General features: G+C 40.6%; 1 protein-coding gene across 8 annotated transcripts in view; it reads left to right on the forward strand.

Annotated features, from left to right (window-relative positions):
- LOC124743702 (zinc finger protein 708-like) overlaps positions 1 to 18,846 on the forward strand; it is a 116,293-nt gene that overhangs the window by 16,740 nt on the left and 80,707 nt on the right. For 2 of the 8 annotated variants that reach the window (XM_047248873.1, XM_047248871.1), the window contains 2 exons: positions 1,900 to 1,978; positions 2,498 to 2,586. In XM_047248873.1, coding sequence (XP_047104829.1) covers positions 2,515 to 2,586 — 72 coding nt within the window. In that variant the 5' untranslated portion in view covers positions 1,900 to 1,978; positions 2,498 to 2,514. Of the gene's footprint in view, positions 1 to 812; positions 934 to 1,334; positions 1,354 to 1,899; positions 1,979 to 2,497; positions 2,587 to 18,846 lie in introns of those variants that run through there. The other 6 variants (XM_047248877.1, XM_047248878.1, XM_047248872.1 and 3 more) reach the window with 5 other exon arrangements.

The raw sequence follows: 18,846 nt of genomic DNA on the forward strand, positions 1-18,846 counted from the left end.
TAGAAAATGAACAAGCATCCGACGTGTTTTGATGCATATTACGTACAGATATCGTACACAAACTGGAAAAATGCAATGGGCGTTCCACTACGCATCCTTTACCATATTTGATTCGTTTTTCCGCATTTGCTACTGCTGGTATGGGTTCAAAGACAAATTCGAGCTGCAAACGTCTCAGTGGTAGTTAGCCTACATTAGTAAGCAGCACTTAATGCGTTAAAAACATTTAGACACATTGTTCGCAATGCGTAATATGTGTTATGCTATAAATCACTCTGCCTTTCGACCAATAATTTGTAATGAGTTGGTTTCAATCAATCACGTACGGCTCTAATGTGTAACCTTGACTACACTGCGGATTTATCATGTCACCATAATACAGATTATTCGCATTTAAACCTTCTTTCTACATTTTATTCTGTTAATGGAAGCTTCATTCAAACAATCTGGATTGATTTGACATTCCAAAACAACAGCTGAAGGCAAGTCTGTATAAACATTGTAGCCAACGTGTGACGTCACTTACGTCAACAGAGTTGTTTACAGGTCTAGTCACCAGGCAGCGCTGTCAAGCTTTCAGCCTTGTTGATGACGTCATGAAGCGATTCCTCGGGGCCTGCGAGACGCACTTTATAGCTTTTGCACAGCATGGCCAGTCTACTAGTATCTATGGTCGAAGTATCCTGTCTAATTTAATTTTCGCGTTTTATCTTTCCGGTTTTTCCGTACTGGTTATCTCACAGCCCACGGCAGAGTGCTTTGTCTTGCTATAAGATCTTTGGTTTAGGTGGTTTCTTTGATTCTTTCAGTGTGTGTGTGTGTAGGCAGGTGCAACGTCATAGTTTAGCGGAATTTTCTGTGTGACATTCTCCAGGTAAATTTTAAGCGTTTATAAACTGCAAGCAAGAGTAAGTGAAGAAAACTGTTTCGTAAGTAAGTTAGTGCGCTACTTCATTTTTATCACAATAACAGTTGAGTTTGACGAGTGTAATAGTTCGCGAATATCTTGTGATGACGCTGTGGTAGCTATGTTTGAGGCTGTTGTGTTTTAATTTTTAATGGGTACATAAGGATGAGATTTTATTCTGTATTTATGATCACATCACCTATAGTGTGTTTGGTGAAGGTGTAAGAGTGTTATAAATTTTCAGGTTATGTTCATAACAACTAAATACCAGAGTTATTAGAGCTTGTTTTTGGCCTGTCCGGTAAAATCGCTACGTGTATCTTAGTAAAAGAAATGGCTTAGATTGTGATGTGTTGTCAGGAGCAGTTTGCCCATGCAATGATCTCCGCCATGTACTTCGTGACTGATGAGAAAAGGCGGACAGTGAAATTCAACACATTTGCTATGTTAGTACGGTTATGTTGACTTACCTAGATATAATAATGATTGTGATGTTAATTTGCTGTGATGTAGACATATAGCGGCTCCAGATTTTAGAGCTAACGTAAGCATGTTTACAAGTTCCCACAGTTACATCATTTCATGCTTTGAGTATGTTCGCATGAAAGGAAATGCTGTAATTCTGTTGCATTTTGCTAGTTTTCCCTGTGCTTTGATTACTCATGTCGTTAGTATTCATCTAATCATGTGTAAATACCAGTTTGTTGTAGTGTGTGGGTTTTAATGGAGTTCTGTATAAGAATACTGTAATTTAGGAGCTGGCGAAATACAAAATACAAATTAACTGTAATTCGTCTAACATAAAGCATTACATGCCATCAGAACTTAATAGATCATTCATCATAGTTACAGTTAGTAGGAAGTCGTTTTATTAAATCAGTTTTTTAAGAAAAAACGAACCACTGTTTAATCTTGATGGTAATGAAGAATGAGAACTTTCGCACTGCGGTGAGCAATCTATGGTACATGTATATGGTTTTCTTTAATTGCAGGTAGAGATTCCAAAATGATGATGCTTACTATAAACTGAATACACATCCATGAATGAATACAGATGAAGGAAGTTTCAAGGTAATACCTATGTTGAAAATGCATATTAACTGATAAACAAACAATCTGTACTTCTAGATTCTCATCATGTCCCTATCAGACTGAAATTAACGCAATGAACAAAGTGTAGAATGAAATATTTGATGTTATTCAGAAATTTCGCTGCAATCTCTTGCCCACTTTGATTGTTTGTAATGCTGAAGTTAGTGCATGCACAAAAAATACACATCTTCCATAATTGTCACAATAGAAAAGTATCCATGAGCCAGTGTTAAAAACGAGCAGTTGCATCTATATATACTCAGTTTCCAGTGCATGTTACTTTATGAGTGTTCTCACTCTTCATGACCTGAGAAATGTAAATGAGTTTGTATCACTGAACCTACTTTTCCTCATCCTTTCTGATTCTGTTTCCTGTGTAATCACCCATTTGCTGCACCCATTAGATGAGTGAAAATACTGCCTTTGAGCTATACCTCATGGTAACAACGGAAACTGAGTACCACTGTTCTTATCTGATTGCTTTTTTTTTTTTTTCAGACTGTAGTACTAAAGCAATGGACCAGGAGCCAGCTATGTGGATAAAAAAAGAGGGAACGGCCGAAGTGAAAACAGAGTTATACTTCATGGTGAGTGGCTTACTTGTATTTCTTAACAGTGTTTCATTAATGTGTACAGTATGGTGTGTGAATACGTAAAATTAATGTCATACTGCTGGAAACATGGGTAATTCTGTTTACTAAACAACTGATGAACTTTCACTCTTAAATGACATTTTGCACAGTGCATTGAAATAAGCCTGTTATTAAACCTCACATAGAATTCAGCAAGAGTTTCAATTTAATGTTCAGTAAACAACGAAAACTTTTTAATGCACAATTCAATTATACTGATAACGTGGTTGCCATAAAGTGGGTATATGCTGCTCTGATACGCTTCTTTTAAATGACAACCTTAATGTGCAACTTAAGAATGACTATGACCATAGTGAGTCTTAGCAGTGCCATTAAATTTATAAATGGTATGGCTGCAGTTAATGCATTATTGCAGTGTATCGTGGTATTGAATAAGAAATGTAATTTATGGGTGATGTTGAAGTGACATTTTCACGTCACTAATCCGAGAAGTAAATTTTGTAGTGCTATTAACATTAGGTGTTGACCTTGAATATGTGAACAAAGTGTAAGAAGAACTGTCAGCAGAGTCATTCCATGTCAAGTGGCCTAAGGATCCTCACTCGACCATCTCCAATTTCCATGAAATTTTTAGAGGTTGTACATAGACCTTACGTGAAACACTACCAAATTAAAGCTTCATAAATAGTATGGTGGGGCTACTAGCCACCTTTTCATAAAGGCTCAATTTTTGACATTGTGATTGACTAGAATAAATTATCAACTTTGTTTTACCATTGTTCAGGATCTGAGAGACCTGTCGTTCTGGAACTTTGTGATTCTGTTCAACTTTTTGGGTACAATTTCGTAGCTGTAAAAGAAAAGGTCAAACTATAGTAAATTCATCATAGTGTGCTATCAATGTGGCTCATAAATCTTTTCAAGCCAAATTTTGACTGTACTTCATTGCCTTGTATCTACTGAAAGAATAACTTTCTGAAGCTGGTACTTTAGTTATCTGCAGCCTGTCAGCATGTCATAAAGCACTGCCAGTGGCATCCAGATTGCTCAAATAATAACTGAGTTATCTGAGCTCACCTTGTCTGATCAGAAAAGTTTTTATTTTAGAGACAGACCAGTTTAGTGTCAACAGTTGAGTTTAATAACATGCTTCAACAATCAGTCTGAACCACATTGTTATGTAGCGAAGAGTGTTCAGATGTTGTGTGTGCCTTTTTAAATGATGTAAAGTGTGTTGCCATCACTGAATAAACATCGTTTATCGGTAAGTAAAAATTATTTCAAGGTATGGGGTGACTTTTTAGAAGTGTTTCAGGTTGTTTAATTTTTCTGTTGTATTCTCAAGGAAGTTCCCATTACCTATGATTGTTTAATATTTTTCAGTTGGAAATATACACCACTTTTACTTTATCTAATAGTGAAACAAACAGCAATTAGAAGCATAAATTTAATTGTAGTGTAATGGATATCAATGAGGTTTCAGTACGGTGTGTCATTGGTCCTGCAGATAATTATGCATATCAGCTGAAAATATACACAATCAGTGAGACTCCATTCCAATCAAAGATTTTTAAGTAGTGATAGGAATTAATAAACCAAAGAAGTGAGGTATGTCTTACTGAAAATGCATAAATATGCTTTCATCACAAAGCAATACTTGTGGAAAAATATGACTTTCTACCATGATATTGTTGTAACCCTTTTGGTGCAAAGAACCATTCTGTTAATAAGGGTTTACAGATTGTCAATGTGGAAACAGCAAAACAATTGCAAGCAGTGACTAAGAGCAATGTGAAACCTGGTCGGAAGATATGTCCAGCTTGCAGAAACAATTTTTAGCAAAGAAAGCAGAAAAATCACAGTCAACTTCAAACCAGTCTGAAGATGAAGCATATTCAGAGGTATCAATTGATTCAATTCTAACTGCTTTTGGGGTCTCCCCACCAAAATTTCAGAGAATATCCAAAAGGGATGTGAAAGGTTACACAAAACAAAAAATAAGCGTAGCTCAACAGGCAATTGTGAATAACATTGCTGCTGCTGGAGGATTCCCCCCAAAAGATCTTCAAACACCTAGTACAAGCAAGACATGTCCAGATTGTGAAGATCATAAGCAGCTGATTAAGGAATTGAAAGAGAAGTTGCAATTGTCAAGGCAGCCTGAAAAATAGCAGATACTGACATTAGTACCACAAAGCTGTACTATAAAAGAGGCAATGCAAGAATTTGGTGTTTCAGAGAGGATGGTAAAAGCAGCTAGGAAGTTACAGGCAGAAAATGGTATACTAACTCTTCCAAAGAACAAGTGTGGCAAGAAGATTCCAGATGCTGTAAAAGAAAGAGTGGTAACATTTTTTCAGAATGAAGAATTAGTCGAATTTGTCCAGGTAAAAAGACTGTATCAATTAGAATAGAAAGAAAGATAGTTTTGATGCAAAAATACCTTCTCCTGAATAATTTGAAAGACATGTTTGCTGCATATCAACTTCGGCATGGGCCTGAAATTGGATTTGTCAAATTTTGTGAATTGAGGCCAAAATGGTGCATCGCTGTGGGTGCTGCAGAACCCACTCAGTTTCTGTCTGCACTTTACACCAAACTGTGAAACTGATGCTTGCAAGCACTCCAATTAAAGAAGATTATAAGATTCTGATTGCTAAAACAGTGTGTAATTTGGAATCCAGACTGCATGCTTCATCGCTGAAATCTGTCCGGGAAAAGAACTACTTGAAAGTTTTTAGAAAGTAGTTTATAAGACAGTGATCCAAATGATACCATTGAGTTCAAACAGTGGGTGCACACTGATAGATACATTAGAAACAAAGCAGATGACTGCTGAGGATTTTATTGAAGATCTGATTTCAAAAATTTACAAACTTTCCACTCATTCTGTTGCAAAGCACCAGAGCAAGCACCTAAAATTATAAAAGAAAACTGTAAGCCACCTGAAATGATCATATTAATGGACTTTGCTGAAAATTATTCCTTCATTGTGCAGGATGCAGTTATAGGCTTTCACTGGAACAACAGCCAAGCAACTTTACACCCATTTGTTGTGTACTTCAGAAATAACTTGGACATCAGCAGCATCAGCTACTGTATAATAAGCGACAGCCTGAAACATGATGCAATTGCTGTAAATGCTTTTATAGTAAAATTAATAGACAATCTAAAGTGTCTCCTTGGAAAAATGACACACATTTACTACTTCAGTGATGGGTGAGCAGTGCAGTGCAAAAACTTCAAAAATTCTCTGAATCTCTGCCACCATCAAAATGACTGGAATCTCAGCTGAATGGAACTTTTCTGCTACAAGCCATGGAAAATCTCCATGTGATGGGATTGGAGGAACTTTAAAGTGCCTGGCAGCAAGAGCAAGCCTTCAAAGACCAACTGAGGACCAGATTTGACACCAACTGACTTGTTTAAATACCGTACAGAGAATAACAGAGGAATCCAATTCATTTTTTTAGGAACAAATTGAAACATTAAAAACTGAGCAGGAAGCAAGGTTAAAAAATGGCTGCACAGTATCAGGAACAAGAGAACCGCCATTTTGTGCCATTAAATGAAGAGCAACTTAGAAGAGTATTCAATGATACAAACTTCTTTGTGGCAAATGTTCACCAACATCAAGCGTTTCATTCAGAAATATTAAAGCCTTACAACTGGGCCCATAAATTGCCTGTATATATGATCAGAAATGGTTGATTGGTACTGTGTCTGAAGTTTCAGAAGAAGAAAATGTTTCATTTTCATGCACCCCAATGGACATGCACATTCATTCTATTGGCCAGCTAGGCAGGATGCTTGTTGGATTCCAAACCAACACATTATTTCTGTCATTCCAGCTCCATCAGCAAGAAAGCTTGTTAGAATCAACTGTAATTTCTATTAATAACAAATTTTAGCAAATGAATTAATAAGAACTGAAATATTTGGCTTGGAAACCATAAAGAGTACATGTATTTTTTAATGTAATATAAATGTAAGTTTATTTGATATGACAAGATTTATGAACCACTTTGATAGCACACTATGATGAATTTACCGTAGTTTGACCTTTTGTACTAAAATGAAGCTATTGTACCCAAAAAGTTGAACAGGATCACAAAGTTTGAGCACAACAGGTATCTTAGATCCTGAACAGTGGTAAAACAAAGTTTATCATTTATTCATTTCAGTCGCAATGTCAAAAACGAGCCTTTATGGAGAGGTGGCTGGTGGCCCCACCATACTATTTATGAAGCTGTAATTTGGCAGTGCTTCATGTAAGGTATATATATATAATAGAGGGAAACATTCCATGTGGGAAAAATATATCTAAAAGAAAGATGATGAGACTTACCAAACAAAAGCGCTGGCAGGTCGATAGACACACAAACATACACACAAAATTCAAGCTTTCGCAAAAAACTGTTGCCTCGTCAGGAAAGAGGGAAGGAAAGGGAAAGACTAAAGGATGTGGGTTTTAAGTGAGAGGGTAAGGAGTGTCATTCCAATCCCGGGGGCGGAAAGACTTACCTTAGGGGGAAAAAAGGACAGGTATACACTCGCGCGCACACACACACACACACACACACACACACACACACACACACACATATCCATCCACACATATACAGGCACAAGTAGACATATTTAAAGACCTTAAATATGTCTGCTTGTGTCTGTATATGTGTGTGTGTGTGTGCGCGAGTGTATACCTGTCCTTTTTTCCCCCTAAGGTAAGTCTTTCCGCCCCCGGGATTGGAATGACTCCTTACGCTCTCACTTAAAACCCACATCCTTTAGTCTTTCCCTTTCCTTCCCTCTTTCCTGATGAGGCAACAGTTTTTTTGCGAAAGCTTGAATTTTGTGTGTATGTGTGTGTGTTTGTTTTTGTTTGTGTGTCTATCGACCTGCCAGCGCTTTCGTTCGGTAAGTCACGTCATCTTATATATATATATATATAAAATCTCCTGTAAAAATTTCATAAAATTGGAGATGGTCTAGTGGGGAACTTGTCTAAATTTCGGCCAACTTGACATGGAATGACCCAATAGTAATGTTAAATTTCTGACAAATACCATATGAAACATAAATTGTTACACAGCCCGTATCTGCAGAATGAATTTGTATGTTGGCAGCGTAGTTTTCATGAAGCAATGGTGTTACACATTAAATATTAACAGGTTTGTTCATAACCACTTTCTGTCTTTGCTGCACGTTGTTACACATACTTTTGTGAAACTGCCAGAATGTTAGTTACTGGTGTAAATAATCTTACATATACATGTCACTTGAAATCTGATGCAGTGCAGCCATTTGTAGGGTATTCAGCTATTAGCAGGAAAACAAATTCACTTGGTGCCACTAGTATTTTTATTCTGCCAACCAGAATTGAGGTTCCTGACACAATCACAACTACTTGTGTACTATCTGTGCTGAATAAGTCTGCTTCAACGCCTGTCTTGGGTGCAACTGCAGAAGTACTGTGATAGCATTAATGCAGCATTTGCATTTGAATATATGTGAGTACTTCATTATAGTTCGTATGAACTACGTGATCAGCTTGCAATTCATTTGACGAGCAGTATCACAACAGTAATCATAAACCATCACTGTGAGGAAATGATAGGAAAGTAAATATACATTTTATTAAATACAGTAAAAGAGTGGTTAGACCCAACATACTTAAAGCCTTTGCCTTCACCCTTGACGTAATGATGGTTTGACATACAGAATGATATGTATGCACAACACACATCATGTGAATCAAAAGCAATTTGAAGAGTCATTGACCTTGGACCTGAACCTGAGAACTATTCAAAGACTAGGTCAAAATGTTGTGCTAGACACCCCCCCCCCCCCCCCCCCCCACTCCCCTCCCTCCTTGAAATATATGTTGTGGCGAGAGACTGTTCCATAGTCCAGCTCAAGGCCTAGCCTATGTTGAAAGGTGGCAGTGTGATTGTGAGCTGACAAAGTCAAGAAATGTGAAAGCCAAGTAAAGGATGTGGTAACAAATTGACCAGTAGCACAGCCTAATGTCTACCAAAAAATCCAAATTGTGCCCAGAATGTAACTTCTACCTCTGACATTGTGTGCTGTGTTAGTGGGACTGAACTTCCCTATGACCTTAAGAGATGCATGTAGAGATTATATTAGTTGAAAGCCACCTTCTTTACCAAATTAATAAAGCTTAGTTTCTAAGTGGTGTATATTTTGGCATGAGCACATGCTGGAAAGTAATGGTACACAATTTTTATTTGAAAATTATCAAAGCATTTTAATTAAAACAAACTTGATTAACATTTTACATCTTTATTCTTAGTGTTTAAATATTTATTTCAAACGTAGTCACCATGGCACTGAACACCTTTCTCCCAATGAGACACCAGGTTGTTGGTGTCATCACTGTAGAATGTTTGACTTTGTTGGCAGACCCACAGCTTCACCTCTGCTCACACCAATTCACCACTATCAAACTGAAGTCGTTGAAGGTGTTCTTTAGGTTTTGGGAATAGTTGAAAATTGGGTCAAACTGGGACAGTATGGAGGATGATCAATAGCAATGAATCAAAGGTGTCAGCCTGTTGCAGGTGCAAAAAAAGTTGTGTGTGGTCTATCATTTTCATGCTGAAGGAGAGGGTGCTCCACATGTGGGTGAACTATTTGAATTTGTGTTCTGTTTTCTGAGGGTTTTCTGACGTGCTGACACTGTTAAATAACACACACACCTTACACACTGCAGTTCAGAACTCTCCAGCAGGAGGACGCTACATATTGTGTCAGCAAAGTTGTAACATCAACAGAGTAATATGTATGACAACTGACATGAAGAACAGAATCAAAGCTTAGGAGGCATTATTTTCTGGTACACCCTTGTAGTAATTTGATGCAATTGACAATTGCCTCAAATGTTGCAGAATGGTTCCCTTGGCATTGCCCAGCATCCATTTGGAAGCCATAATACTATATCCATAACATCAGCCAAAACATTATAACCACTGATCTGCTGTCAGTATAAACTTATCCAGGGAATAGCACCTCACCTTGTCTTCTAGTCACACTCACACGGTGCATGGAGTATCAGTGAGCATGCTGTCTGGGTGTAAAATAGGGAATGCACACAATCTGAGTTTGACTGAGAGAAGATTTTGATAGTCTGAAGGCTGCAAATGAGCATTTTGGAAGCTGCACAGCTTGATGAGCGTTTGAGGAGTGCTGTGGAAGTTTTCTTCAACACATGGCAAAACACAGGTGAAACCATGTCCAGACATTATGGGGGTTGGGCAAGTACCGCTCATGAGAGGTGGTACACATCATAGGCTAGGCAGACTGGTAAAAATAGACAGGCAGAAAATTGTGGCATAACTAACATGCAGCATTAATGCTGGGCAGAGTAAAAGTATGTCTGCATGCGCAATGCTCCAAGCACTCCTAATGATGAGTCTGTGCAGCTGATGACCCATGAATGTGCCAGTGTTAACGTCATGACATCGACAACTACAACTGAAATAGGCATGTAACTATTGGCGTTGGATGTTGGTGCAATGGGAGAGCACTGCATGGTCTGATGAATCCTGATACCTTCATCATGCCTTTGGGAGGATGTGTTTCTTGTTGCGATCTTCAGTCCTGAGAATGGATTGATGCAGCTCTCCATGCTACTCTATCCTGTGCAAGCTGCTTCATCTCTGAGTAACTACTGCAACCCACATCCTCCCGAATCTGTTTAGTGTATTCATGCCTTGGTATCCCTCTGATTTTTATGCTCCGCCCTTTCCTCCAGTACTAAATCAATGATCCCCTGATGACTCAGAATGTGTCCTGCCAACCGATTCCTTCTTCTAGTCAAGTTCTGCCACAAATACCTCTTCTCCCCAATTCTATTCAGTATCTCCTTATTAGTTATGTGATACACCCATCTAATCTTCAGCATTCTTCTATAGCACCACATTTCAAAAGCTTCTGTTCTCTTCTCATCTAAGTTATTTATCATCCACGTTTCACTTCCATACATGGGTACACTCCGTACCAATACTTTCAGAAAAGACTTCCTGACACTTAAATGTATACTTTAACAAATATCTCTTATTCAGGAATGCTTTCCTTGCCATTGCCAGTCTACATTTTATATCCTCTCTACTTTGACCATCATCAGTTGTTTTTCTACCCAAATAGCAAAACTCATCTACTACCTTAAGTGTCTTATTTCTTAATCTAATTCCATCATCATCACACGATTTAATTAGACTACATTCCAATATCCTCGTTTTGCTTTTCTTGATGCTCATCTTATATCCCCCTTTGAAGGCACTGTCCATTCTGTTGAACTGCTCTTCCAGGTCCTCTGCTGTCTCTGTCAGAATTACAATGTTGTCGGCAAACCTCAAAGTTTTTATTTGTTCTCTGTGGATTACAATGCCTTCTGAAAATTCTTCTTTTGTTTCATTTATTGCTTGCTCAATATACAGAGTGAACAACACTGGGGTTGGGCTAAAACCTTGTCTCACTCCGTTCCCAACCACTGCTTCCCTTCCATGCTCCTCGACTTTCATAACTGCCATCTGGTTTCTGTACAAATTGTAAATAGCCTTTTGCTCCTTGTATTTGATGACTGCCATCTTCAGAATTTGAAAGAGTATTCCAGTCAACATTGTCGAAAGCTTTCTCTAAGTCTACAAATGCTGGAAATGTAGGTTTGCCTTTCCTTAATCTATCTTCGAAGATAAGTCGTAGGGTCGGTATTGCCTCATGTATACCAGCATTTCTATGGAATCCAAACTAATCTTCCCTGATGTTGGCATCCACCAGCTTTTCCATTCATCTGTAAAGAATGAATGTTAGTATTCTGCAGCTGTGACGTATTAAACTGATAGTTCGGTAATTTTCACACTTTTTTTTTATTGCAATTATATTCTTCTTGAAGTCTGAGGGTATTTCACCTGTCTCATACATCTTGCTCACCAGATGGCAGAGTTTTGTCAAGGCTGGGTCTACCAAGGCTGTCAGTAGTCTTATTGGATCTTTCTACTCCCAGGGCCCTGTTTCAACTTAGGTCTTTCAGTGCTCTGTCAAACGCAGTATCATATCTCCTATTTCATCCTCATCTACATCCTCTTCCATTTCTGTAATATTGCCCACAAGTACATTGCCCTTGCATAGACACTCTGTATACTCCTTTCACCTATGCCTTCCCTTTGCTTGTAACTGGTTTCCCATCTGAGCTCTTGATATTATTACAGGTGGTCCTCTTTTCTCCAAAGGTCTCTTCAGAATGCCAATAGGCAGTATCTATCTTACACCTCGTCATATATGTCTCTACATCCTTAAATTTGTCCTATAGCCATCCCTGCTTAGCCATTATGCACTTCCTGTAGATTTCATTTTTGAGACGTTTGTGTTCCTTCTTGCCCGATTCACTTACTGCATTTTTATATTTTCTCCTTTCATCTATAAAATTCAATATCTCTCCATTATCCAAGGATTTCTACTACCTTCATTTTTTTACCTACTTGATCCTCTGCTGCCATCACTATTTCATGTCTCAAAGCTACCCTTTCATTTTCTACTGTGTCTCTTTCCCATGTTTTTGTCAATGGTTCCATAGTGCTCTCTGAAATTCTCTATAGCCTCTGATTCTTTCAGTTTATCCCGATCACATTCTTAAAATTCCTAAATTTTTGCAGTTCATTCAGGTCTGCATAGATGTCTGCCTATTACACATTAAAACCATCTTCAACTGTCAGTCGTATCTGTCAGTCAAGAGACTAGATTGGCCTGCATGTTTTTGTACTGCTTGTGTCCCTTCACATTTCCACTTCACTATCACATCGAAATTAGTGGACCTAGGGATGCTCAGGACTGAGGAAATCACATACAGATGCGACACAAGTGACACCCAATCACTGACAGCGTTTGATGTCAACGAATTCCGCAGAGCACCCAATTGTGCTCTCTTATGTTGTCTAATGGCTACTCAGGTTGCAGATATGGAGTGTCAGGCAGTATGTAGCAGCATATTGCACCTAATATGAAAAAGTGTGTTTCTGGCGGTAACCGGATACCTTTGAGCACATAGTGTATGATGAAAATATGCCCTGTCCAAAATTCTAACAGATGGCATCCTCTTACATTCCTTGTCCACATTCCATATCCGCCCACTAATTTTCCCCCTCTGCCTTGCCTCTTCCCCCCCCCCCCTGCCTTGCCTCTTCCCCCTCTCTGCCTTGCCTCTTCCCCCTCTCTGCCTTGCCCCTTCCCCCCCTGTGCCTTGCCCCTTCCCCCCCTGTGCCTTGCCCCTTCCCCCCCTCTGCCTTGCCCCTTCCCCCCCCTCTGCCTTGCCCCTTCCCCCCCTCTGCCTTGCCCCTTCCCCCCCTCTGCCTTGCCCCTTCCCCCCCTCTGCCTTGCCCCTTCCCCCCCTCTGCCTTGCCCCTTCCCCCCCTCTGCCTTGCCCCTTCCCCCCCTCTGCCTTGCCCCTTCCCCCCCTCTGCCTTGCCCCTTCCCCCCCTCTGCCTTGCCCCTTCCCCCCCTCTGCCTTGCCCCTTCCCCCCCCTCTGCCTTGCCCCTTCCCCCCCTCTGTCTTGCCTCTTCCCCCCCTCTGCCTTGCCTCTTCCTCCCCTCTGCCTTGCCTCTTCCCCCCCCCTCTGTTTTGCCTCTTCCCCCCCCCTCTGCCTTGCCTCTTCCCCCCCCCCTCTGCCTTGCCTCTTCCCCCCCCCTCTGCCTTGCCTCTTCCCCCCCCTCTGCCTTGCCTCTTCCCCCCCCCTCTGCCTTGCCTCTTCCCCCCCCCTCTGCCTTGCCTCTTCCCCCCCCCTCTGCCTTGCCTCTTCCCCCCCCCCTCTGCCTTGCCTCTTCCCCCCCCCCTCTGCCTTGCCTCTTCCCCCCCCCTCTGCCTTGCCTCTTCCCCCCCCCCTCTGCCTTGCCTCTTCCCCCCCTCTGCCTTGCCTCTTCCCCCCCTCTGCCTTGCCTCTTCCCCCCCCATCTGCCTTGCCTCTTCCCCCCCCCCTCTGCCTTGCCTCTTCCCCCCCTCTGCCTTGCCTCTTCCCCCCCCCCTCTGCCTTGCCTCTTCCCTCCCCCCCCTGCCATGCCTCTTCCCTCCCCCCCCTGCCATGCCTCTTCCCCCCCTCTGCCTTGCCTCTTCCCCCCCCCCCCCTGCTGCCTTGCCCTTTACCTTCTCGGCCTTGGCCTGTAAAACTCAACTGAAAACCTGACGTAACACGGGGCACAATGCCTGAACAACAGCATTATTGGAGATAAAGTGTCAGCATGAATCATAAATTTGGTGATCCACAGGATGGATTTCACCTGTTTTTAAATTCTTAATTGAAAGTTCAATTATAGCTTGAAGCAGTAACATATTTGGTAAGGTAATTTCCCAAATAAATTCCCTTCTCATCTTTGAAGGTGTCCTATAGCATTACTACTAATTGCAGCAGTTATCTGTTAGTGGGAGGATCTTGTTCACCACCTATTGCTCCTAATTTGTCTAAATTAATGTGGGTGACCCCTCTTAGCAAGTAATGCGCCTGCCCCTGTAACTGCAGAGCTAATGTATCCTGCTCAGAATAGAGATTACCTTGTGGAATATCCCACAAGTGATTATCCCATTGGATCAATTGTGCCTGGATTGTATGTATTTGCTTATGGTGGGGCTGACAACTTTCTAAACACTCTGTTCTGACACAAGGGTCTCATGATCGGAGCTCAGTCAGCTAGTACAACATATACCTCCTCGGTGCAGTTGGTTCTAATCACCAAGGGGTTGTCCACACCGGCATGCAGACAAGCCACAAGTTCGGCAACACTACCCTTACTACATGGAAGCTGACACACTTTCAATTCGTAGATTAACTGTTGCTTCTGCAATAAGGACAAACTGGGTGAGACATGGGACCCCATGTTCAGCAGTGGATACCTACACACACACACACACACACACACACACACACACACACACACACACACACACAAAACCTCATGGTGAATTGAACAGTATGAGGATACCTCTCCTTTACTTGCAGGGAAGTAACCATCCTCTGTTACCAGCCAAACATCCAGTGGGAGAAAGGGAAATGAAGTGGAAGCACTGGATGGATTGGGGTTCACATGCGTCACCATTGTTTATTGAAATGTATTTATTTAGGAAAAATAACTAAAATCAGATACATTAGCAGGATTACAAACGACACTCTGAACTTTGATTTTATCCATACTGGATGAGAGGTCATGGTTGTGATTGTCAAAGTTAAAAAAATATATCAGCTCAACTACTTCTTTATAGTGTAAAGCACTAAGATTGACAGCTGGAAATTGATACATAGCATGGATAATCAGAACACACTGAATGAACAGCTAACTGATGATACAAATAACTTTTTGAAACATTTCACTGGTTTCTTTTGGTAACTACATTTTTAGCAATTGGCAGGATACCATCATTCATGAGGTCCTTGGAACATGTATACATTATGTTTGTATAGACATCTGTGACTTCCTTGTTTACTTGTACGTGAGCTCACTCGCATTTGTGTCGTGTTTGGCTACGTGGTGTGTGGTATCAATGAAGATGCATGGGCGATTTAAGACGATAGAGGAGACAGTCATGTGGTTAGATGTTGAACACCATAGGCGACACCATTTTAGAGTATTTTTTATATTTTGACAACTATGTGGAGATGCACCTCGGAAGACACGGCTGCAACTAGGGAAGTAGCCACGATGTTTTAATTTTACTATCAGTTTATTGTGCCTGGTGCATGTTCCATTTTAGCAAGTTTTAACAGGTTCCTTTACTTTTTATTATTCTGATGATGGAAGCTTGACTTCCGAAACGCATCAATCTTAGTGTTTTACACTATAAACAAGTGGTTGAGCCGATATATTTTTTAAGATTGACACTCTGAACTTTTGAAATTTATGACGTTACCCACCCTAGTTTAGTGACAATGCAATTGAGGCAATAGTGAAAGAGAAAAGCTGTGTCTGACATCAGTCCTTAGATTTTACATTCAAAATATTCAGCTTCACAAACTGCAGCTCAGAAAATGCTTCAACAAATGAACAAATAATTGTTTGGAAAGAGATGGCTCTTTAAGATGACACAGAAGCATAATTCATCTCAAAGGTTAAAACTGAATAGCTATACTGGAAGACAGAGAAATTTATATCTGCCTCGAGACCACTAGAAAAAGGAAATTATTAAAATACACCTCAAAGTGCATCTAGATAGTTTAATAAAGTAAACAGGTGCACTGATTTCTAGAGCAGCGTTCAGCAGACAGGGCAAGTTGCTTTAAATCTTGCCCCAATGAGCAGTTAAGTAATTGAGAGTTAGTGTGCACAGATTGATATAACTGGCTTCAGACACGGTAAAAATTCTATGAAGTTATACTGTAGCAGATGCGCAAGTGCTTCAGTAAGTGAATGTGCATGCATAGGAGCTCAAGAATGCTATTTAAAAAGGAAAACCAGTAATTAGTACTCAGAACAGACTTTTAGCAGTACATAAATAAAAGGTGAGGAAAGGTCACCCCATGACAACTTTAAAATAACAAACAGTTGGACAATTAAATTTCTTTCACTCTTCAATTCACAAATGGCCAGTGAACAAACACACAAAAAACGTTCAGAGCTCAATAAGACTTACAGTTCTACACACTTTTGCTTCTTCCAGCCCGTGAGCCTCTAATGTGCCAGTTACTTACCAACAGGCTATATTTTCACAAGTCTGGATGACATCTAAATATGACGTGAATGATTCACATAGAGCTGATCAGCATGTGGCCATTCTAACAGTGCGCAGTGGTATGTACAAGAAAAGCACTCATCCCATCAAACCCCCAAACATCAAAAGGTACAAAATTTTTGTACACATTTCAAATAGTAATTTACATAATTTGAGTGAAGGCTGCTCATTCGTAACTGGCAGTGGTGCATTCCATGAAGCTGATGTACAGAGGCAATGTTAACAGCCACAGTATGATGAGCACGCCCTAAGAGTCGAGGAGGGTGGTCTAGGGGTAGCGTCTTTGATTCATAATCAAATGTCTTGGGTCCCGTGTTCGATCCCCGCCACTGCCTAAATTTTGATAAATAATCAGCATTGGCGGCCGAAGACTTCCGGCATAATAAGTCAGCCTTATTCTGCCAACGGCCTTGTCAAAGAGGACGGAGGAGCGGATAGAGGTTCAGGGCACTCTCTTGTCCTAGGGGTGGGAAATTGCCCCTAAAGGCGGAAGGATCAGCAATGATCAACGACATGAGGATGCAGAAGGCAATGGAAACCACTGCATTAAAGACATGTAACGTGTATCCACAGGACAAGTGTCCTGTAATTGAAGAAGTGTCATGGTGATCTCTCCATTGGCAAAAGATTCCGGAATAGTCCCCCATTCGGAGATCTGAGAGGGGACTGCCAAGGGGGAGGTTACCATGAGAAAAAGATTGAATAATCAACGAAAGGATAATGTTCTAAGTGTCTGGGCATGGAATGTCAGAAGCTTGAACGTGGTAGGGAAACTAGAAAATCTGAAAAGGGAAATGCAAAGGCTCCATCAAGATACAGTAGGTGTCAGTGAAGTGAAGTGGAAGGAAGACAAGGATTTCTGGTCAGATGAGTATCGGGTAATAGCAACAGCAGCAGAAAATGGTATAACAGATGTAAGATTCATTATGAATAGGACGGCAGGGCAGAGGGTGTGTTACTGTGAACAGTTCAGTGACCGGGTTGTTCTAATCAGAATCGACAGCAGACCAACACCGACAACGATAGTTCAGATATACATGCCGACGTCGCAAGCTGAAGATGAACAGATAGAGAAAGTGCATGAGAATATTGAAAGGGTAATGCAGTATGTAAAGGGGGACGAAAATCTAATAGTCATGGGCATCTGGAACGCAGTTGTAGGGGAAGGAGTAGAAGAAAAGGTTACAGGAGAATATGGGCTTGGGACAAGGAATGAAAGAGGAGAAAGACTAATTGAGTTCTGTAACAAGTTTCAGCAAGTAATAGCGAATACCCTGTTCAAGAATCACAAGAGGAGGAGGTATACTTGGAAAAGGCCGGGAGATACGGGAAGATTTCAATTAGATTACATCATGGTCAAACAGAGATTCCGAAATCAGATACTGGATTGTAAGGCGTACCCAGGAGCAGGTATAGACTCAGATCACAATATAGTAGTGATGAAGAGTAGGCTGAAGTTCAAAACATTAGTCAGGAAGAATCAATACGCAAAGAAGTGGGATACGGAAGTACTAAGGAATGACGAGATACGTTTGAAGTTCTCTAACGCTATAGATACAGCAATAAGGAATAGCGCAGTAGGCAGTACAGTTGAAGAGGAATGGACATCTCTAAAAAGGGCCATCACAGAAGTTGGGAAGGAAAACATAGGTACAAAGAAGGTAGCTGCAAAGAAACCATGGGTAGCAGAAGAAATACTTCAGTTGATTGATGAAAGGAGGAAGTACAAACATGTTCCGGGAAAATCAGGAATACAGAAATACAAGTCGCTGAGGAATGAAATAAATAGGAAGTGCAGGAAAGCTAAGACGAAATGGCTGCAGGAAAAATGTGAAGACATCGAAAAAGATATGATTGTCGGAAGGACAGACTCAGCATACAGGAAAGACAAAACAACCTTTGGTGACATTAAAAGCAACGGTGGTAACATTAAGAGCGCAACAGGAATTCCACTGTTTAAATGCAGAGGAGAGAGCAGATAGGTGGAAAGAATACATTGAAAGCCTCTATGCGGGTGAAGTTTTGTCTGATGTGATAGAAGAAGAAACAGGAGTCGATTTAGAAGAGATAGGGGATCCAGTATTAGAATCGGAATTTAAAAGAACTTTGGAGGACTTACGGTCAAATAAGGCAGAAGGGATAGATAACATTCCATAAGAATTTCTAAAATCATTGGGGGAAGTGGCAACAAAACGACTATTCACGTTGGTGTGTAGAATATATGAGTCTGGCGATATAGCATCTGACTATCGGAAAAGCACCATCCACACAATTCCGAAGATGACAAGAGCTGACAAGTGCGAAAATTATCGAAGCTGCTTACAAGAATAATATACAGAAGAATGGAAAAGAAAATTGAGAATGCACTAGGTGATGATCAGTTAGGCTTTTGGAAAAGTAAAGGGACGAGAGAGGCAATTCTGACATTATGGCTAATAATGGAAGCAAGGCTAAAGAAAAATCAAGACACTTTCATAGGATTTGTCGACATGGAAAAAGCGTTCGACAATATAAAATGGTGC

Source organism: Schistocerca piceifrons, unplaced genomic scaffold (genome assembly GCF_021461385.2).
Source record: "Schistocerca piceifrons isolate TAMUIC-IGC-003096 unplaced genomic scaffold, iqSchPice1.1 HiC_scaffold_2512, whole genome shotgun sequence".
In the NCBI taxonomy this organism is placed as follows: Eukaryota; Metazoa; Arthropoda; class Insecta; order Orthoptera; family Acrididae; genus Schistocerca; species Schistocerca piceifrons.